Source organism: Akebia trifoliata, chromosome 10 (genome assembly GCF_017979445.1).
Source record: "Akebia trifoliata isolate Shusen 1 chromosome 10, ASM1797944v1, whole genome shotgun sequence".
NCBI lineage: Eukaryota > Viridiplantae > Streptophyta > Magnoliopsida > Ranunculales > Lardizabalaceae > Akebia > Akebia trifoliata.
Genome location: NC_141384.1, coordinates 21,850,317 through 21,873,643, shown reverse-complemented (window position 1 = coordinate 21,873,643; position 23,327 = coordinate 21,850,317). Strand labels below are relative to the sequence as shown.

General features: G+C 33.3%; 1 protein-coding gene across 2 annotated transcripts; it reads left to right on the top strand.

The window, feature by feature from the left end:
- The first annotated feature begins 1,862 nt into the window (after positions 1-1,862).
- Positions 1,863-9,152, top strand: LOC147393267 (AMP-dependent synthetase and ligase family protein). Of its 2 annotated transcripts, XM_086456731.1 has the most exons (6): positions 1,863-3,136; positions 4,065-4,254; positions 5,072-5,217; positions 6,875-6,942; positions 7,071-7,173; positions 8,965-9,152. In XM_086456731.1, the coding sequence occupies exons 1-6, from the start codon at positions 2,078-2,080 to the stop codon at positions 9,076-9,078; spliced, it is 1,680 nt and encodes a 559-aa protein (XP_086312857.1). In that variant the 5' UTR covers positions 1,863-2,077; the 3' UTR covers positions 9,079-9,152. The 2 variants fall into 2 exon arrangements, 1 of the variants encoding a protein (XP_086312857.1); XR_015182341.1 differs by lacking the exon at positions 6,875-6,942.
- Positions 9,153-23,327: the final 14,175 nt, after the last annotated feature.

The window sequence follows — 23,327 nt, the reverse complement described above, 5'->3', positions numbered from 1 at the left end:
GTGCAAATAGAAACTCTCTCATTTTTTTTTATTTTCTTTTGCTTAGATTATTTTGTTTTAGGTATAGGATTTTATATGAACATTTTTTTAATAGTAAAAAACTACTAAAATTATTTGAATGAGTGATGTAATATTTTATTATGTTGACATTGTAATTTGAGGCAAACCTTAGTAATAAAAAAAATATAGGTGAATGGTTGAGAATAAGTAAAAGTTGGGGTGCCAATAAAAACTTTCATTTTTTTTTTAGATTCTTTTGTTTTAGGTTTAAGATTTTATATGCACCTTTTTTTTATTGTAAAAAACTACTGAAATTGTTTGAATGAGTGCTATAATATTTTATTCTGTTGAGATTGTTATTAGAGGGAAAACTTAGTAATAAATAAAGAAAATATCAAAATGGTTGAGAATAAGTAAAAGTTGGGGTGCTAATATAAACTCTCATTTTTTTTTTCTTAGATTCTTTTCTTTTTGGTTTAAGATTTTATATGAACATTTTTTTTTTAATTGTAAAAAACTATTGAAATTGTTTGAGTGCTATAATAATTTATTATGTTGAGATTGTAATTAGAGATAAACCTTAGTAATAAATAAAAAAAATAAGTGAATGATTAAAAATAAGTAAAAGTTGGGGTGCCAATAGAAACTCTTATTTTTTTTTTCTTAGATTCTTTTGTTTTAGGTTTAGGATTTTATATGAACTTTTTTTAATTGTAAAAAGCTATTGAAATTATTTGAAAGAGTGTTATAATATTTTATTATGCTGAGATTGTAATTAGAGACAAACCTTAGTAATAAAAAAAAAAAGGTGAATGGTTGAGAATAAATAAAAGTTGGGGTGCCAATAGAAAATCGTATTTTTTTTCTTAGATTCTTTTGTTTTAGGTTTATGATTTTATATGAACTTTTTTTAATTGTAAAAAGCTATTGAAATTATTTGAAAGAGTGCTATAATATTTTATTATGATGAGATTGTAATTTGAGACAAGCCTTAGTAATATTTGAAGAGTGTGTTTTGATCTTTAATTGGGGTGTGATAATTAATTTAAGTAATTGAGATGTAATGAGTAAAAGTTAGGATGTCAATAGTTCCTCTCTTAAAATATCTCTCATAGTAAAAAGTTGAAAAATCTCCTTTTTTTTTTGCAGGTTAATTAAAAAAATATTATTCATTCATTATTATTATTTTTATCAAAATTTTTCGAGGAAATCATTTTCATTAAAAAAAATATAGTTTTTTTTTTCATAAATTATTATTTTTTAACTTTATTTGCAGGATCATAAACCTTAATTTTTGATTTGCCAATTTGGTAATCCATTTGAGCTCAATGATCCTTGGCAAAATTTCAAATCTTACTAAGTTAGTAGGAAAAATGCTTCTCTAAAATATTTTACCGTTTTTGACTAATCTTGGACTCACATTGTGGCATTCAAAAATATGATCGGATGCTTCAATATTATCGAGGATAAAAGTATATAAACTTTGAAAAAATAAATCCCCAAAAAAGTTATTTTTCACTGTTGTATTTCAATTTTAAGTTTGAGAGTTATTTGAAAGTTCGGTCATTTTCAAAAACTTACATCAAGATCAAAAAAAAATTATTTCTTGAATTTTATTTTTTTGATTTGAGACTTTCGATGAAATTTAGAGAGTTGTGGTAGTGTTGGACTGGTGATGTGATTATCCGTATGAGTAAAAAGACCCTTAATGAAGATTAAAATCTTATTACAATAGTAAGACAAGTGTTTTGTTATTTTAATTAAAAATATCAATGTTTAGATTTGAATTTAATTAATAAAGAATTTAAGGATTATAAATAAAATTAAGATGGAAGGACTGCTGCAAAAATATTCCAAAGCAATCCTCTATGCCCCAACAACACGCCCGCCAACAAAATCGCACTCCCTGCAGGGGAGCAACACTAGAACCAAGACATGATGTTTTTCAGTCGTTTTGCTCCTCTGCTGCTCCATATCTTAATCTCCCATAAAAAAAAACCCTAATTTTTTTTTATTATATAGAAACTACACCAACCGTCATAACTACCCTCTCTCAGATATTGAAACCAAACCCAACATGCAGAACTCCACATTCCAACCCGAATCCTCCACAACCCACAACACGGAAACTTTATCTAACTGGTTCTCTTCAGAATCAGGAATCTATCACAGCAAACACAAACCCATACAACTCCCAACATCCCCATTTCTTGATGTTGTTTCCTTCCTCTTCTCACATAAACACAATGGGGTTTCAGCTCTTATTGATTCTTCATCTGGGTTTTCATTCTCTTACTCACAACTTCAAAAAATGGTTAAATCCATTTCCTCTGGACTTCATGAGATTGGTATCTCTCAAGGTGATGTAGTTTTGATCTTATTGCCAAATACCCTTTTCTTACCAATTGTTTTCTTGGCTGTTTTGTTGATCGGTGCAATCGCCACTACTATGAATCCTTTAAGTAGTCACATTGAGATAAATAAACAAATGAAGGATTGCAATGTGACCCTTGTCTTCACTACATCTGAGAATTTGGACAAATTAGAGAATTTGGGTGTTCAAATTATCGGTGTTCCAATGGTCCAAGACATCAATTCAAGCTTGCCCGAGTTCTCCTTTTTCCGTAAAATTGTTTCGAGAGATCCTAATTTGGCTCCAACACCTTTAATTAATCAACAAGACACAGCTGCAATCTTATATTCATCGGGTACTACTGGGGTAAGCAAAGGTGTGGTTCTATCTCATAGAAATTTGATATCTGTGGTTGAGCTTTTCGTTCGGTTCGAAGCTTCTCAATATGAGAACCTACCAGGGTCAAAGAACGTGTATTTGGCTGCGATACCCATGTTCCATGTTTATGGTCTTTCACTCTTAATAATGGGATTGTTATCATTGGGATCAACTATTGTGGTGATGAGGAATTTTGATGTAGATGAGATGGTTAGAGCTATTGATAGGTATAAGGTTACACATTTGCCCGTTGTTCCACCAATATTGATGGCCTTGACTAGAGTAAAGGCTCGTGGTGGTTGCGACTTGGGGAGTTTGAAACAGGTTTCGTGTGGAGCAGCCCCTTTGAGTAAGAAGACAATACAGGACTTTCTTCAGAGTCTTCCTCATGTTGATTTTATTCAGGTGAAGTGACTCATTGTTAAATCTGCCCCAATATAATATTTTTGAATTGGGCTGAGTGATTAATTATCTTTTCTTGATTTAATATATTTGAAGATTTCTGTTCAATTTTTAAATATTTTATGTTACTTTTATGCTTATGAGACGCTGTTTCAGATGATAAAATTCTGTGTCCTTGCAAAATTGCTTCATGAGCTCTAATTTTTATCTTTGCAGATTATGTTTTCTCAATGCAATTCTGAGCTTGTATTTTGTTCTTTAAATTTGTCTCTATTAAGAAGGACTACTAATCAAATGCCCAATTAATTGGATTCCAACTCTTAATTATGTTGCTGTACCTTTCTGTTTTCGGTTTTAAAATTTGGCCAATTATTTTTTTCTCTAAAAAAAAGTAGGAAAAAGTAAAATTATTTATATATATATATATATATATATATATTTAAACATTTAAGTCAGCTAAGAAATGATTGGCATGTTTAATTTCCTGATTCCCTCTTTGAGTTCCCTTTTTTGTATGTTGGCAAGATAAAAAAAGAAGATATATATTAACAACAAGAAAGTTCAGATATTAAATGGTTATCCTCCATCAAATGCTCTACAATAAATTGAGAATTATGGGCCATTTTCTTCCCTATTGTTTGGCTGACTTCATGCTGCACAAAATTTTCTATCTTCATTTTGATATCTTAGTTTACAATACTAATATTTCTCATAACGTTAGTTCGTTATTACAAGGAAAGTAATGTGGGTTCCTTTCCATTTTGTTGTTTTAGCCATGAAACATTCAATCAACACTGAATACCAATAGAAATCTTTTTTGTACCTAAAATTTGTTTCAATTTATGGTTGTTTGTTGGCTTAAATATGTAGTTTCTTTGGTAAGAGAGTGATCTTTACTCAACTGTCTTTTGTGATTTTTTTCCGTCTTTAGGGTTATGGCATGACTGAGTCCACTGCAGTTGGAACTCGTGGATTCAATACTGAAAAGTGTAGAAAGTATACGTCAGTAGGACTGTTGGCTCCAAACATGCAGGCTAAAGTGGTGGATTGGAACACTGGTTCTTGTTTGCCTCCCGGCAACAGTGGGGAGCTCTGGCTATGCGGGCCAGGTATTATGAAAGGTAATAAAGTAACTAAGATGTTTTAAATGCAGCTAGAGTTCACAATTGAATTTTCTATAATTTATAATTTCTAAAATCCTTCTTGTGATTCTTCTTTAACCTTTGAGTTTTTCCTTTGTCATTTATATGGTTATATCTTGGCAAACACGAGGCTGAACTTGAACCCAAGACCTCTAAAGTCAAATGCAAAGTTGTTGGACAAGCCCATTTGTGCACGCCACCTCTCAATTGAGAGTATGTCATTAGACAAACTTGTACAAAGTTTCTCTTTTATATGTCCTTGGATTTTACATATTTTTGTTAATCTTTAAGGCAATTATGTTATGGCACACTGGTATCGGGCATAGATGATGATATTTTAGCGCTCTGGCTTGGTATAGTTTCCTTCCTAGTAGAGTAACAAAGAAGTGATGCTCTATACAATTAAGAGTATGTATTTGAGATGAAAATAGATGAAAAAGAATGAAATGGATTGAAACTTTGGGACACTAAAGAACTTTGTAAGAGAAGAGGACTTGAGCCTTGATCGCTCTGTGGGTAAGTTTTTGCATTGGTGCTTGGTCTTGATCTTTGTCCACACTTGGATATGACTCTTGATCAGATGAGTTTGGGTCCTTCGTAGTAATAGTAGATTTTTGTAGGAACTTTTCCCTTTCTTTTTTTTCGTCTTGTGCTCCCTCTTCATCTTTCGTACTGTTTTTTAACACTGGATCTCCATTGAGAATTTACTTAATCCCGTATCATCTTTTAATGATTTTTCTACGTGTTTACTTCTCTTCAATTTTTAAAGACATTAATTCTTTTAGAAATTTTCCAGGCTACCTCAATGATGCAAATGCTACAAAGTCTACTGTCGATGAAGAAGGATGGCTTCATACTGGAGACATTGTACACTTCGATCAAGATGGGTACTTATATATATTCGATCGCATAAAAGAAACCATAAAATACAAGGGGTTTCAGGTGCGTAATCAATCTCCTTAATTGTATATTTATGCTCCAAAAACAATTAAACAGGATTTTTTGTATCGATAGCGACTAGTGGCAACCAAATCACCAAGTAACTTCACTGTGCCTGCACACAATGGGATTAGAAATCAGTCTTATTAATAAATCCAGACAATCAAGTACAAGGGGCTGTAAACTATCAAGAAAAAAGTACAAATTGTAAACTTCTCAGTGCATGTGTTGATTTGTTGAGTTAGTAAACCAAGTTGAAATTATTTGTTTGCAAATTTTTTTCCCCACATTGGTTGGAGGACCCTGTATGCTGAGCAGTTTGAGGTGCAACATGAGCTGATAAGCAAAACCCATGCAAAGCTACTTCTGAATCTTACACTATATTGAAAACTTAGGATAAAAGTAGCTAGAAAATTCGAACGTCAATCAGGCCAATAGAGATAGTCTATCTTCTCAGCATGAGTACACAAAATTTGGGTGGTACAAAGGTCAATATGGATGAAAGTCAATTTTCCTCTATGATTTTGTGCAACTGGCTGAAGGCGTTCAGCATGGGTGGGCACCTCCAGCATCAGTAGTCATAATCATGGTTTAAAATGTCGTATCGATTGAACGTTTCGGTTAATGAAAAAACTGATACGGTATCGGCCAATACATTCGATACAAACCCTATACATTCAATGTTTCGTATCGATCTTGGCCGATACCAATATGTATCAACTGATACATTCCGATACTTTAAACCATGGTCATAATGGATGTTGTAGATTGAGATGCAGGGTACATTCAATGGATAAGCTCCAGTCCATATCTGTAACACATCTCATGTTAAACAGTTCAAGGCATGTTTATAAGATCCCACATCTGCTTATTGATCCGGCATTGATATATGATCCAAGATGAAGATGGTCTTTTACAGCCCAGAATAAGAGAGCTGCTATTGGCACACCAACTTTTACTTATTACACCCCAATTAAAAATAAAAAAAATTAGTGAATGGTTGAGAATAAGTAAAAGTTGGGGTGCCAATAGCTGCTCTTTTTTTTTTAGCTTGGTTCTATTTTTTGGGTTTAGGATTTTATATGAGCCTAATCATAATCGTAAACAACTACTGAAATTGTTTGAATGAATGTTATAATTTTTTGTAATGTTGAGATTATAATTTGAGCCAAACATTGTTAATGTTCAAAGAGTGTGTTTTAATCTTTAATTGGGGCATGATAAATAATTTAAGAAATTGGGGTGTAATAAGTAAAAGTTAGGGTGCCAATAGCAGTTCTCCAGAATAATAAAATTAAATGTCAACTAACTAACACAAAGCCAGATTTCAAATCTCCAAGTGGTCACTTGGTCAGAAAAGCTATAACTATAATTTCTTCCCAAGTAGGATTTAAACCTACAACAAGACGGTTAACAGCTGAATGCTTTACCACTGAACTACTAAGGAACATCAGACCTAAGGAATCTAACTCCCACAAGCAAAAAGGGTTCGTCACAAATATTTTTGCTTTTGTACTTTTCAAACTTAGTGAACTATGTCCGTATTTCGTTAGAAAACATGATAACTTTTACTATGGACTGATGCAAATTTCCGAGACGCTTGGCCATGAAAAATTATAGGGTCTTAATTTTCTTCTTGATGAGAATGTTACTTATGCAGATTGCTCCGGCTGATTTAGAAGCCATATTAATTTGCCATCCAGAGATAATAGATGTTGCTGTAACAGCGTGAGTAAGCTAATCTCTATACAGGATCGACTAGAGTGGGTCACGGACCATAGTTGATTAAACGTTCTTTATGAATTTGAAAAATAATATAATTTTCATCTAATTTGTTGAAATCTTTGGTGGTTTAGCCATACAGATGACGAAGCTGGAGAGGTACCGGTGGCATTTGTGGTCAAGAGATGTGGAAGTGCACTTTCCCAAGCAGACGTGATCAACTTTGTAGCTTTGCAGGTAATTCTTTTTCATCGCAATGGCTTATGTGGTCGTTCTTATTGATTCATACACACTTGATTTCAACTACATGACAAAGAAACTCTATCTCTATAAAACCTAAATAGCCATCTCGTAATCCACACGACTAGCGGATTAAAACATATTATGTTTTATACTAAGCACAGTCACCAAAGTCTCTGATTTATTGAAAAAATCGTGATTAAATTGTGACTTTTTCCTTCATTGATTTAATCACAACTTTTTTAATAAGACATGACTTTGACAAACTTCGTGATTATATCATAGATAATGCTGTAAAATAAGGAGGATGACATTGATTTGATGTTTTTGATCTGTTAATGAATCCTAATTTGGATTCATGATTGCGATTTTATATATATATATATATATATATATATATAATATATATATATATATATATATATATATATATATATATATATATATATATTTTGAAGTATAAACCTTGAACATGTTGTGTATCTGTGGTTACTGGCTATGAATACATAAATATGGGAATTGGTGATTTTTTAATCTTGTTTAATTTGGAACTGGATGATATAATGTGAGAACACCCACTAGTAGGAACAATTACATAGCCCCTAACTTAGCTCGATGTTTTCTTGACTTTTTTTAGATGTTTCCTGATTTTACCGAATTTTCCCATTACCAACTTATTCCCAAACCCCAACTTGGTGACTATGATACTAAGTACTTAGTCTTAACCTGGGTTACCCAATTCGTTATAAAGGTACCAAACCACGAACCGGTTCATGGTACGGCTTTAGGTTCGTGAAATGCAGCGAACCACGCGAATTTCATTTATTTACTAAATTATTTTGGGTCCCTCCACGTATTGATAATATTGAGATTTCCCCCTAAATTTGCAAACTGCTAACATGCCCCTTTTGACCTTGGTCTTTATAAAAAATGACCAAATACCCTTATCTTCAACCTATTAAATGAATAAATAACTCGATTTTTTCTTCCCAAAATATGTCATCTTCAACATCTTCCTTACCATACTCCTCACTTCAACCTTCAAATGTCCTCATCTCTGTCTACCCCTACCAACCGGGTTCATTCTCGAGTGGTGGACCACGAACCTGAATTTGGATTGAATGAATCCACAAATCAGGTAACATAGGTCTTAACAACTTAGTTTAGTACTTATTATACATAGTAATGTGTTTCTTCATGGCCATAGTTCCTATGCCTCCTTATTGTGTTTGACATTGAGACATCCATTCCTCACCACTATAAAACAAGACTAACTTAGTCAAGATTTACTCAGCCCAACTTGAATTAGCTCAGACCAATACTGATCTTGGATCAATCCCATTCCCAAAGCCCAAAATCAAATCTTATTGACACAATGACAAACTGATTTTTAAAGAGAGCTGCTAAACTTATTACACCCCAATTTCTTAAATTATTTATCACACCCCAATTAAAGATTAAAACACGCTCTTCAAACATTATCAAGGGTTGGTTCAGATTATAATCTCAACATTACAAAGTCATTACATCACTCAAACAGTTTTAGTAGTTGTTTACAATTATGATTCAGCTCATATAAAATTCTAAACCCAAAAAATAGAAATCTAGCAACAAAAAAAAAAAAAAAAACAAGAGAGCTTCTGTTGGCACCCCAACTTTTACTTATTTTCTTTATTTTTAATTGGGGTGCAATAAGTAAAAGTTGGGGCGCCAATTGCAGCCCTCTTTCTAAATGATGTTGATGATATATCATCGTAGTTGAGCCCGACATTCACACATTGTTGGCAGGTAGCACCATACAAGAAGGTGAGGAAAGTGCTGTTTACACACTCCATTCCCAAGTCCGCGGCAGGAAAGATCCTCCGAAGGCAACTCAAGAACTCCTTCATTTCTAGAATGTGATAAATAATTGCATTACTCTTGGTTTGTGTTCATGGAAACCACGATGATTTTAAAGCTTCTAATCTTAAGAAAAATAGCATCACTTAGTATTACCATTACAAAATATGAGGGTTTTTTTAGACGATTTTAAACTGCTACCAATTTCATGGAAACTGCCTGCAAAATATATAAGGGCGGTTCAGTCAAACATCCACTATAGTAGCATCGTCAATTACTTTTAGCAGCCAAGTAAGGGACGGTTTTAAAATTGCCTCTAAATAATGTGATTTAAGGGTGCCTCTAATAATAGCAATGTAAGGGCGGTTTTAAAATCGTTTCTAATTAATGTTATTTAAGGGTGGTGGTTATATTTTTAGAGGCAATTGTTATATTTTTAGAGCCTGTTTGAAAACCGCCTCAAATTAAGTAGATGAACTATACCCGACGGATTAAAAAAGCCCCTAATAACAATTTTTTTTTTAAATAAATATTATTTTAGGCGGTTCAAAACCGCCTCTAATATTGTAAACAAAATTTATTAAAATTTTCGTTTCAAAATAAAATCTGCAATTATATAAAGAAAAAGAGCTGTTATTGGCATCCCAAATTTCACTTATCACATTTCAATTTCTTAAGAAATGCTATTGGCACGCCACATTTTACTTATTATACTTCAATTAATTGTCACACCATAATTAGAATAAAGCACAGCATTCACATTATGAAACATACAAGGGTTAGTTCTTGTAGTGACAAACCAAGTACTAATTGAAAGACTTACATTGCAAACAAAGAAAATAAAATTAAGACACAAAAAAATCAGCTACTCAAATGTGGTCTTTCAACATTGTTGTACTCCCATACTTAATTATGAACACCATAGTGCACTACTTGCAATCAGTAAAAATTCATAAGAATATAATCAACATCTAAACAAATACTATAAAAGTCATGTAAAAGATCTAATATGTGAGTGTAAGGTTGCAATACAAATCGATTCCTACTAGAGTTGTAATTTTCAATAGAGAAACACAAATGCAAATCAAATAAAGAGTTTGGGTAGATTCATCAAGTCATGAATACACATTTATCCAAAATGCATTCAACACATGGACCAAGTACAAAAACATAGGCCCAGATTTTCTTGTAAATATATGAGACTAAATACATGCATGTAAAATTTACAGTTTCTAAGAATAGATGCATACTAATACATATGAAATTGTGTTAGCTAGGCAGTGAGTGAAAATACCGGCCAACGGCTATCCTTATCAGGATGAGAAGCTACTTCCTCGGCCTCGTTGAAATAGAACCTTGCTCTCATAATCTATTCTTTCATAAACTCCCTCCATTCATTAGAAACATTTCTTGAGAAAACATCTTCATTGGATAACCTGAACTCTGCAAGCTAATCTTATGGTAGATACACTCTCCCTCTCAAAGCACTGTTAAAAAGGAGAATTTTACAGAAAAAAAAAAATTGAAAAAGGAAACACAAACTAGAATAGGATATATAATATAAACATACTCTTCTCCCACATCTATGAGGATGTTAGTAAATTGGTTATTGATGAGAAAGCTTGTGGTGCCCCGCACGTTAACACAAAATCCCATGTCAGATCTCGAGGCACAAGATAGCACCTCGAAATTTCGGCATGGTTTCATCTATTTATGTTAGCATTCCAAAACGTTCAACCTGTACCTAATAGACGACATACATAATCCTGCATATATACATACAAAATATAATACTGGCGGAAACCTATATAAATCTAATAACGTACGATAGATCAGAGTACAGAAGGATAAATAAAATACAATATTATACAAAAAGTCCTCACTCTAACAAAAGTCCTAACACTCAATACAGAATCCATAATACTTTTACACGAACTAACACCACTAAGGGATATAACCCTAGTACTTACCAGGTAACGGACTCTGGTCGTCTATCTAACTTATCAGATAGTCCTCACTCGTGTTCTATACCTGTCTCGTCAAGCTCTGGATTTGAAACTAAAAAAATGGAGAAGGAAAGAGTGAGTAACAATGGTTATCCAGTAGGGAAACAAATAATTTCTACTAATGACCTCTCCTAACATGAACGAATAACCATACTAAATCATATTAACATATGCAAAGTTTTACAGAACAAACTATGATTAACTAGTACATATAGCAATGGATGAGCAACTAAACATTTTAAAACTCACATTACATTCATCAACAGTACTTACTATAACATTTTCTCTTTATACAAATCTAATTGACCAAATGAAAACATTAAACATGCATTTCATTTTATATATCAAAATAAGACAACAAATACATAATACACAATGGTGGAGTAATAGAATTAGAGAGTTGGGATTCACGACTGGATCGCTCCCAGTCGGGACATGATGTTATAATTCCTTATTGGCTTTTAGTTCATGATTTTGTGGTCGATCGCTGCACTTATCACGTTTGGTTGACTATTTATCTAGCTCAGGCTGGCCGTTTGACGTAACTGTAAGCAATAGGTCTATTTTCGATGTGTCAGAACGTTCGACTACTATAGATTGTTAGCGATTATTGACTAATCATCTTCGTCTATGCCTATCAAGCGTGCATGTGATTCCCAAATATACAATCCATTCGTATATGACCACCTTTACATTACAAGTTCACTGGTAAAGATAGAAAGGAATAAACCCGGATTCCAATTGTGACTCCACTCTCATATGCGTCCCATACCACGCATGAGTTTGGTTGTCCCTGCCGTACATCCTAGGATAGTACACCACTCCGAATGATATGACGCACTATCCCTTTAGGTATTTACAAACTCTTTAATAGTTCACAAAATAATTATATACATATATTATTTTCATTTGAAAACAAAAGAGAAATTAATAATACAAGGCTGAGAATAGATATCTAGTTTCTTACCATGCAACTGTGGCCATCCGGCCTAAAATAAATAACAGAACTTAAAGCCTCTACGCCAACAGAATTTAAATAAACATGCAACCAATCATTATTCCTGCATATCCTTTCACCAACCTAGACACAACACACAATGTAAAATGCAGACATCACTCCTTGACCGTATTTCCTACCAGCAGTCACGTGCCAACTTATGGAACTTGCCATGTGTAGCACTGCTATCCTAGCCACTGGCCCAGTTTGGCACGTGTACGAGGTGTGACATCCCATCTTTTCAAATGTAAAATGCAGACATCACCCCTCGGGTGTGATTATGACATTTTAGCGTTTCATCCCATTTTCCTCTTTTTTCAATTTTTTGTAGTTCTCAATTTTTCGAAAAAAAAAAAATATTCATCAACTCAATATGAGTTTATTGAATATTAAATCATTTTTTCAACTATGAAATTCATTTTTTTCAATAACATTAAAAAAATACAAAATTTAGATCAAAACGGGGTCCGAGCGGTGCACAAGACCTAACTGACGGAAATAACCCGGTGAAATATCCTACCCACGTATTATTTGTTATAAAATACAATTAAACATATCAAATATGTAAGTTCTAGCGTGAATTTGAAATAACCAATTGAATTCTAAATTTTTGAAAACACATCATAAATTTTTAATAAAATCCTAAATGCAATTTTCACAATCTACGATTATTAATAGAAATTGAGAGTTCCTTACTATCTTTATGCTAGATGATCTAAGTGTGTGCACGAAAATCGAGACAGATCAAATTTCGAGGTGACTGATTTTTGAATCTGGCCTAGTGATTTCGAAGATCTCAATGCTGTCATCCTTTCTCTCTTCTGCGGCGGAGGACGGTTTTACCCCGAAACAGATGAAATCCGATGTCGAAGTTACGAAAGCCCTATATATATATACGGCTGTTTTTTGATGATACGGGACGAAAAATACAAGAAAATGAAAGAAAATTAAATGGGTTTTGTAGAGGTCGAGGCTGCGGACGTTTTTCTCTTCTACATTGGAGGTCGAAGACGGACCGTTCATAGCGAATCTAAGTTGGAAAGTCGAGGGAAAAACCAAAAAAAAAAAAAAAAGCGTTGGCTAGTTTTTGGATGGTTTTAAATGACGATAAATAGTGAAAAATTTTAAAAAATTTATTTATATAGATTTTTGGGACGAAAACGGTATTTTATCTATTGTTTCATTTGACAATAACTTGATCGTCTGGATTCCAAAAGTGACGAATGAATACTCTATTTTATTTAATTTTTTTATTCTGGATCTAATGGTTTGATCAATTTTTACAAATTCTGTCTCTAACAAAAATTTACATTTTTTGTCCAATGGGACCCTAAAATTGATGTCTTTTTCGTTTTTAACGATAATTCGACATTTTAATCTCCAAAAATGACAAGTAAATAGTCCAGTTTCTATAATTTTTTGTTACAAACCCAATGGTATGATTGAATCTTAACAATTTTTACTCTAGCAAAAAGTCATTATTTTAACTTGGTCCGATTTGATAATCGAGGATTTTGTAACTTTTCTATTTGGACTCGCATTTGAGCATGCTTATAGGCTAATGTATGTTTTCCGATCATTTTGAATCCAGTGGTGAGGTCAGATTTCATTTAAAATGATCAGAATAAAATCTTTCAGTTTTACCCTAAGTTCCACTTTCAGGATTTTTTCAAAATTTCATTATTTATTTTTCCTCGATATACAAACCGAAAACTCTACAAAGCTACTCTGCAATTGTGCCATTTTTGTTGAGGTAGGAACTTGTGAAGAGTTAGCCGAACGAACTACAGAGTTTTGGGAAGACTATGATGGGTATTGTGTATACAAATGTGACATTGAGGAATCCTTGTGTAAAAACGCAAAATCAAATCATTCTTCTATAAACACGATGCACGTCCACACAAAAAATGATCTTAAAATAAAGTAAAATATAACTATGGAGGAAAGTAAAAAAAACATTTTGTTTATTGAATTAAACTCATTCTTAGAATTGCATTTATTTGGAAGATGTTACCTTATAAAATGTGTGGACTAAAACTTGTTGGGCCTTTCTCTTCACTGTTTTAGAACCTTGAACTTGTATATTTCTTCTAATTAGGGTTGGTCTCTAAGCAACCATATGGGGTTCTAAATGTTAAAAATTTCCTAAAATAATTAAATTAGTATTCATATAGTTAGAAATAAATGAAAAATCTACAACAAAAGTTTAGACACAATCCAATTGGTATTCTGTGATCAAGGGCCTATTCAAGGTATGGACCAAACTAAGGAGAAATTTGTTTTCTAGATTCAGCTTCCAACTTTCCCATATTCGACGACCAACTTTAAACTTCCAATATTAAGGTTTCTATATATGCAAATCCAAAAACTTCAACATGCATGGAGTCTTGTGACGTGGATCTAGTGTCGAGTCCTAATTGTACCATCTAGTATGGATTACTTTTGCCTGAAACAGTCTCACCTAACAAGAAAAAAATGGACTACTCCAGTTTCTAGCCTTTCATGCCATTGTAATCAAGGTGCACTAGTACAAAAAAAAGATTTTAGACATCGGTTTTAAATTGATGTCTAAAATAATAAACATCAGCTTAAAATCTGATGTATATGAGACTGATGTCTTAAGTTTGATTGTTTAGACATCTGATAAAACCGCTTTCTAAAGTAGTCCAAAACCGATGTCAAAGGATTTTTAAATTTAAAAATAAAAAAATAAAAAATCCTACACACTTGTTACCTGTAGTTGAAATAGACCAAAACAGAGAACATTGAGGTTCTTTGTCACATTAATTATACACAAAATTAGTTACATTGAGTCATATTTTACAAAATTACCAAGTGCTTCACCATCCAAGTGGAAAAGAAATTTAAAACAAAAGTAATTAAATTAGGATAATTCATACACATACCGGCTCTACGAAAGCACTAATTAAGTTGATCATAAAGGTTAATTTTCTTCTAAAAATAATATATTTATAAATAAAATTCTTATTACTAAGATGTCATTATCTTGATACTATGTTATTCAACTGTTTTGTTAAGGCGTAGCACTCATCAAACGCACTGGGAAAAGGTACCTTTTGGGATTCTTTGTTATGTACTCTTGTTCTAATTTCTCTTGTTTTCATATAAATAGTATATTGCAAGGTGGTGAGTCTGATTTGAGCACTTACTCATGACTCTTTTAAGTCTGTTTCATAGCATCCTGCAACAGAAAGAAGGAACAAAGACATAGAATTTAGCAATTTACTGAGCACGAACTTTTACCTCTTGAACAACTTACTGAGCTTTATCTTGAAGGCTACCGTGGAGAAATGATACCTATTTGGCTCAATCCCACCACTCTTCCCAATTTACGATACTTGACTCTCAATTCATGTCATTTTGCCCACTACAGACCTCAATTCTTTGAGATATGGAAATTGGAAGTCATATATAATTTTAATCTTATTTAAAAAACCAACCAAACTCACTTCAAAACAAATCCCTAATAGACTAATAATAGTAAAACCTAAAAGAACTAAATTGAAACAATAGAAGTAGATATATAAATACAGTTGAATTAGAGAATCGTAGAGAAACAAAAAAAAAAAATGGTAATATAGGATTTAGGAAAGGTTACTATTTTTGCCATCTGTAGAACTAGAATGTAAACGTCATTGTAGAGAAATCCTCACAATTCATCTCTTTGACAAAAGTGTACTGTAAATGGATGTGCTAGTGAAGTTAGTAGATGGATTATGTAGAAGATTTCTTTCATTTGGGTTCGAAACTTTCACTTTCTTGATAAAGGGACATCTACACCTGGTCTTTCCCTATATGTAGTAAAAATTAAATTCTATAAGCAATAGATGGGATTTGCAACTGGGTTCAATTCACTTTAGCATTGAGGATCAATTGAAACATGGGTACCAGTCAATCTGTCTATGCAAGCAATTTTTGGTTGAATATATGCTTAAGAGTAACTGAAAACAAGGCATTAATAACTGATTCCATTGCAACCACTAGCCCCATCATGCCTCCAAAGAATGATAACACCGAAGAAAATCCAATGATACACAAATTCTAAAATTTCATAGTGACACTACCACACGGTAGTTAAAAACTAACGACCAAAGATAATCCAACGAAACACAAATTCTAAAAAATTTCCCAAAATTCGAAAAGAAACAATTTTACTGTTTACCTCAAGTTTCTTCTGTTCATAACACCATTTCACAAGTAGGGCAATGATTATGTACCCTGAGTTTGCAGTTCCATATCGACAAGGGAGTTCAAGGGACTCAGCCACTTTCTCAAGAGCTAGCCCATCTTATGTTTCCCAGTTCATGGCGACAAGTAGGCCAGTGATTATGTACCCTGAGTTTGCAGTTCAAAGCCGAATGTGTGACCATTAGGACACTACAAATGGCAACAATGGGAAAAATAAATGTAATAGCAAAGGAAATGTAACTCTCAAAAATAACATAAGCAAAATATTAGTGGTGAAATATTTTTTTATTTTTTTATGAAACTCCAGAAAATCTAAGACTAATGGAGCAATAATTTTCGAAATAGCATTGAGATAAAAGCAAATTGGTTGAATGTATCTTTAATATATTGAGAGCTTCTATTGCCACACCAACTTTTACTAATGCCACCCCAAGATATGTGCTAATTTTTGTATGAGATTTTTTTTTGCCTATCTTTTCTTCTTCCGGTCTTCTACCTTCACTTCACGACGTTGGAGACAAAAAGGAATCAAGTTCCATAGGAAGTGACGTCTCCTCACTCCCTTCTAGTTCTAACCTTTACCGCAACTTATCATTGTTGGAGATCAAGACTGCCACCAATGACTTCACGGGGCTCTACTCTTGGGGGTTGCTGGTTTTGGGAAGGTTTACAAGGGTGATATCGATGGTGGAAACACTAAGGGTGCCGTTAAACGTATGAACCCTCTCTTTAAACAGAGGACTCATGAGTTTCTGACAGAGATTAAAATTCTTTCAGAACTACGCATCGCCACTTCGTCTCACTGATTGGGTACTGCGAAGAGAATGGTGAAATGATCCTTGTGTACAATTACTTGGCTCATGGAATCCTTCGTGAGCACCTCTATAAGATCCATAAGCCACCCCTCCCATGGAAGCGAAGGCTTCAAATCTGATTGGGACTACGCATGGCTTACACTACCTCCATACAGGTGCCAAACACATTATCATCCATCGAGACGTGAAGACAACAAACATCCTCTGGGTTGCCAAGGTTTTTGATTTTGAGTTAAAATTAAAATGGTTCCGATGGATGATAAATCAATGATACAAAAGGAAAAACCCAAAACCAAAAATGAATATTATTTCACACTTGATTAACTGAAAGATAGGCAAAACAAATCTCATACAAAATTCAAAATGTAAGCTCTATTTCAGCTTTTCCCTTCAAAATCAAACTAGATATAGAAAAATCAAGATAGGAATTTAAACAAAAGGAATGCGGGAATCAAGCATCAATCTGAGATGATGAGTAAGAACATACCTCCTTAATTTGATAACAAATCAACAAAATACAAACCCAAAGACAAAATAATCAAAATTTTCTAACTCAAAAGATTACTCAAGCAGTTGCATATGCATTTCTAATCAAGGCACTGAGAATACTTCATTGAAAATTTGGTCAATATAACAATTAGTACAATTTTCATGGAAATTATAGAAGTATTGAGGACATTTTTAATGAAACCATGGAGAGTGATAGAACAAGTCTGAAAACACACTCAGAAGTAAAACTAGAATAAACAACCATTTGGAGTGTAGAAATTAAGATAAATAGCATTTCACTATACACCGATACCTGTATTTGAGAGCCTGACAGCTAGGACTATATTTTTCATGGAAATGAAAATCATTTATCTCACATCAGCTATCTATACATGATTATAATAAACACTTATGTGCGCTTGCTATTAAGGAAGAATGTAGGTTATTAACATATCCAACTAATTGGAGCATGAATGTTGTACATGCATGCTTATAGACATGTGCTAGTATACGTCGAATGCATCAAAATAAGGTGATGTATGGGTAACTAATCAGTTGTAATTCTCTTCTATTAATGAAAAACTATTATTGAGTAATTTACAAGTCCTTTATGCAAGTAATTTATAGTTTTTTCTGTTATTTTTATAAATTTTATCAATAATTTTAGTATACATTTTTAGACAATCCTACCATGTCTTAAGTAAAAGTATAACCATGGAAAGTGTTGAGTTTGTTTAACATTGAGAAAACTAACAGAATTTCTAAAATAGAATTTCTAAAACATTGGCCACAGAAAACTCAATAGCTTAAAGTGTGCTCCAACTCACTTGAGAAGACTCAAATCTTTGGAACAATTCAACCTCAAAGTTTTCTAGCTTATGTGCAAGACCAATTACAAGATGATTCACATAGGGTATTTTTATCATAATTGACTTATTCACAAAACATTTATTCAAATTTCGAAAGAATGAAAATCTAAAAAGCATCAAAATCAAAACAAATGAGATGTTCTTAAATTTACCTCTCCTTTCCTGAAGAGAGGAGCCTGAGAAGCTATGTAACTCCATTTACTGTTATCTTCAAGATCCTTAGTGCACACGACAAGCAAAGGAAGCCATGGATTCTCTATCAATATATAAAAATAGATAGAGAGAGAGACGAACAAAATCAGTGAAACCCTAGATAAGATTTTGGTTTTCGAATTCGTTATGTAAGAGGGAAAAAGTGATTCTGAATTGAAAAATCCAATTAGATCCCAAAATAAACCAATAAAGAAAGTAAGAGAACCCTAACCTTGTTTTCAATCAAAAAATCCAAATATTTTTTCGGTGAAATCCAAATCGAGCTTTAATAGAGATTTTCTTATAGTTCTAATAAAGATCTAGAGAGTGAGTGAGAGTGAGAGATCAAGAGAGTGTGAGAGTGAGAGTGAGAGCTCGAGAGCGAGAAAGTATGAGAGTGGGAGATCGAGAGCGAGAGAGTGTAAGATTGGGTTTAGTTGTAAAATCCTGAATTTTCGATTCGTATCTCAAGAAAAAATAAATAATAGAATTTTAAAAAATCTTGAAAGTGGGACTTAGGGGTAAAACTTTAGGATGTTTTTTTTTTATCATTTTTAATGGAATCTAACCTCACCATTAGATTCAAAATGATTGTAAAACATACTTTACCCTGTAAGCACGTTCAAATGCGAATCCGAACAGAAAAGTTGTAAAATCCTCGATTATCGAGTCAGATCAGGCTAAAATAATGATTTTTTACTAGAGTAAGAATTTTTAAAATTTGATTATACCATTAGATTCTTAAAGAAAAATTATAGAAAATGAACTATTTATTTCTCATTTTTGAAGATCAAAAAGTCGAATTATCGTTAAAAACGAAAATACGTCAATTTTATGGTCACATCAGGCCAGAAATGTAAATTTTTGTTAAAGATAGAATTTATAGAAATTGACCACACCATTAGATCTGGAATAAAAAATTAGACAAAATAGAGTATTCATTCGTCACTTTTGGAATCTAGATGGTCAAGTTATCGTCGATCGAAACAATAGGTAAAATACCGATTTTGTCCCAAGATTTATATAAATAATTTTTTTTAATTTGTTTTCACTATTCATCATTTTAAACCAACCAAAACCATCTAACTTGTTTAAAAAAAAAATTCATTTTTTCTCCAATTTTTAACCTTGAATTTATCGCGAACAGCTCGCTGTCGACTTCCAATGTAGAAGGGAGAAACGTCTGCAGCCTCGTTCTCTACAAAACCCACCCAACTTCTTTTTCATCCCGTATAGTCAAAAATCAGTCGTATTTATATATGGGAGTTTCGAAACTTTGACTTCGGATTTCATCAGTTTCGAGATCAAACTGTCTTCTGCCGTAGAAGGGAGAAAGGACGACGGCATCAAGATCTTCAAAACCACCGGTTATATTCGAAAATCAGTCATTTCAAAGTTTGAACCGCCTTGATTTCAGTGTCGATCACCTAGATTTTCGTGCACGTGTTTCAATTCCTTCACATAGAGATTGTAAGGACTTTCAATTTCAATTAGTAATCGTAGATTATCATATTGCATTTAGGATTTTATCGAAAATTTGTTATAGATTTCAAAAATATAGAATTTTATTTCTTTATTTCACATGCACGTCAGAACTTGCATATTTGACATGTTTAATTGTATTTTATAACAAATTATACGTGGGTAGAATATTTCATAGGGTTATTTTCACCAGTTGGGTCTTGCGTACCGTTCGGACCCTATTTTGATATAAGTTTTGTAAATTTTCAATTTAAATGATAAAAATGAATTTCATAGTTGAAAAAAAATATATTTAATATTCAATGAACTCATATTGAGTTGATGAATATCAAAAAATGGATATTTTGTTTGAAAGATTGAAAACTATAAAAATTGGAAAAAGGGTATGAAACGGTAAAATGTTATAGTTACACCCGAAGGGTGATGTCTGCATTTTACATTGTTGTGATGTCTGCATTTTACATTGTTGTGTTGTGTGTAGGTTGGTGAACGGATATCCAGGGATAATGTTATTGGTTGCATATTTATTTACTTTCTATAGACACCTCGATTTGAACGGACCCTCACTCGAAAGGGCCCAAAAACAATGTTTTTCCGATAAATTTGGCCAATGGGCCTCAAAGGCCCGAAGTATCAAAATCTGACATTTTTGCCAAAATCCAAGCCTCTAACACCCCTCAATGGATTAGTAGGTCCACCAAAAGGATTCGACCATCTCCCTTCTACCCCGCTCTACTCAAAACATCGATTTTTGACAAAATAGGCCAACGGGCCTCTGAAGCCCAAAACATTAAAATCTTGCAATTTCGATTAAACCGACGCCCCTAAGACCATCCAATGGTCTAAATGATCCATCAAAGGGATCGGACTCATCCCACGTCGTCCCGACCTTCGTCGTTCCACATTTAAATCCACAAAAATCGATAAATTCTCCAACGGGCCCAAAAAGCCCAAATCGCCATACGTGGCATTTTTGATCAAATCAATAACTTCAAGAAAAATACAAAAAAATTAAAAAATTAAAAAGGTGAGACTTGGGAGACCTACCCTTCATCTATCATCCACCACTCCGCCTCGAAATCCGTAAATACCTAAACCCATTTTTTTAACTTTACCCTTAACCCGAGATTGATTCCACACCACTCAAACCCTAAAACAAACCTACCCTCAAATATCCAACCCAAAACAAATCCTAACCAAGTCAAAATGACCCACAACCCTCCTGAACCCAATCCCAACACTCAAAAGCCCACTAACTATTACCCATATCCAACTCGTTACCTAACCCATTACCCATTACCCATATCAACCAATCAACCCCCCAATATCAAAGATGACACATGTCATCACCACTCTTCACCTCCCTCATCTAATCACCCACTCCCATCACCATTCTCTAAACACTCATCACTTTCTCCAAAATCACCTCAACCCATACCCTACCCTAACCTAACCTATCCTCATTCTCTAACCACCAACATCACAACTCATACTCAACATATCCTAACATACCATCACTCTCTAACATCAACAACTACCCACATCACAACCCATATCTATACCCATCATTTTCCTTAAAACACTCCCACAAAATCACCTCAACCCATACCTCCCTCATCATCAACCAACTAACCCATACCCTTCTCTCTAATTAAACAACCACCATCAACCAATCAACTAATCTCATCACCTCATCCTCTCATCACATATGCCACATGACATCATCCCCTCTCTCCTCCCAAAAATCAATTTAACAAACTCTTACATAACCCATTCTTCTAAATCTACACACCTCACCTCATCAACCAACCTAACACTCATTCCCTAAACAACCCTCTTACACTCCCACTCCCCCCATCAACCATCACTCATCTCATCCCATCAAACACTCTACCCAAATGGATTTGGGTAGGATCCAACCCATTGATAATTTCTCTTTTGTTTTCAAATGAAAATAATATATATATATATATATATATATATATATATATATATATATATATATATATATATATATATATATATATATATATATGTAGCTATTTTGTGAGCTGTTAAAGAGTCTGTGAATGCTTGAAGGGATAGTGCGTTATATCATCCGGAGTGGTGTACTATCCTGGGATGTTCGATAGGAACTACCAAGCTCATACGTGGTATGGGACACGTATGAAAGTGGAGTCACAATTGGAATACAGGTTTATTCCTCTCTATCTTTACTAGTGAATTTGTAATGTAAAGGTGGTCGTATACGAATGGTTTGTATATTTGAGAATCACATACACGCCTAATAGCCATAGACGAAGATGATTAGTCAGTAATCACTAACAATCTATAATAGTCGAACATTCTGACACATCGAAAATAGACCCATTGCTTACGGTCACGTCAAACGGCCAGCCTGAGCCGGATAAATGGTCTCACAAGTGTGGTAAACAACGATCAGCCATAAAATTAGGAACTAATATTTTATTATGAAACATCATGTCCCGACTGGGAGGGATCCAATCGTGAATCCCAACTCTCTAATTCCACTACTCCACCATTTTGTATTATGTATATGTTACCTTATTTTGATATATAAAATGAAATGCATGTTTATACAAAAATATAATGTTTTCATTTGACCAATTAGATTTGTATAAAAAGAAAATGTTACAGTGAGTATTACTCATCGATGTAATATGAGTTTTAAAATGTTTAGTTGTTCATCTCTGGCTATATGTACCAGTTAATCGTAGTTTATTCTGTAAAACTTTACATATGTCAAAATGATTTAGTCTGCTTATTCGTTCATGTTAGAAGATGTTATTGGTAGAAATTATTTTCTTTCTTACTGGGTAACCATTGTTGCTCACCCTTTCTTTCTCCATTTTTTTTTTAGTTTTAGATCCGAAGCTTGGCGAAGCAGGTGTAGAAAACGAGTGAGAATCATCTGATTGGGGTTATACCCCCTAGTGGTGTCAATTTGTCCAAAAGTATTATAGATTTTGTTCTGAACGATAGGACTTTTATTAGAGTGAGAAATTTTTATATAATCCCGTATATAAATTTCTTCTTCCGCACTCTGATCTATTTTACATTATTAGATGTATATAGGCTTCCGCTAGTATTATATTTTTGTATGTATATATGCAGGATTGCATTTCATTTATCAGGTGCAGGTTGAACGCCTTGGAATGTTAACATAAACAGAGAAAATCATGTCGAAATTTCGAGACGCCACCTTGTGCTTCGAGATCTGACATCGGGCTTT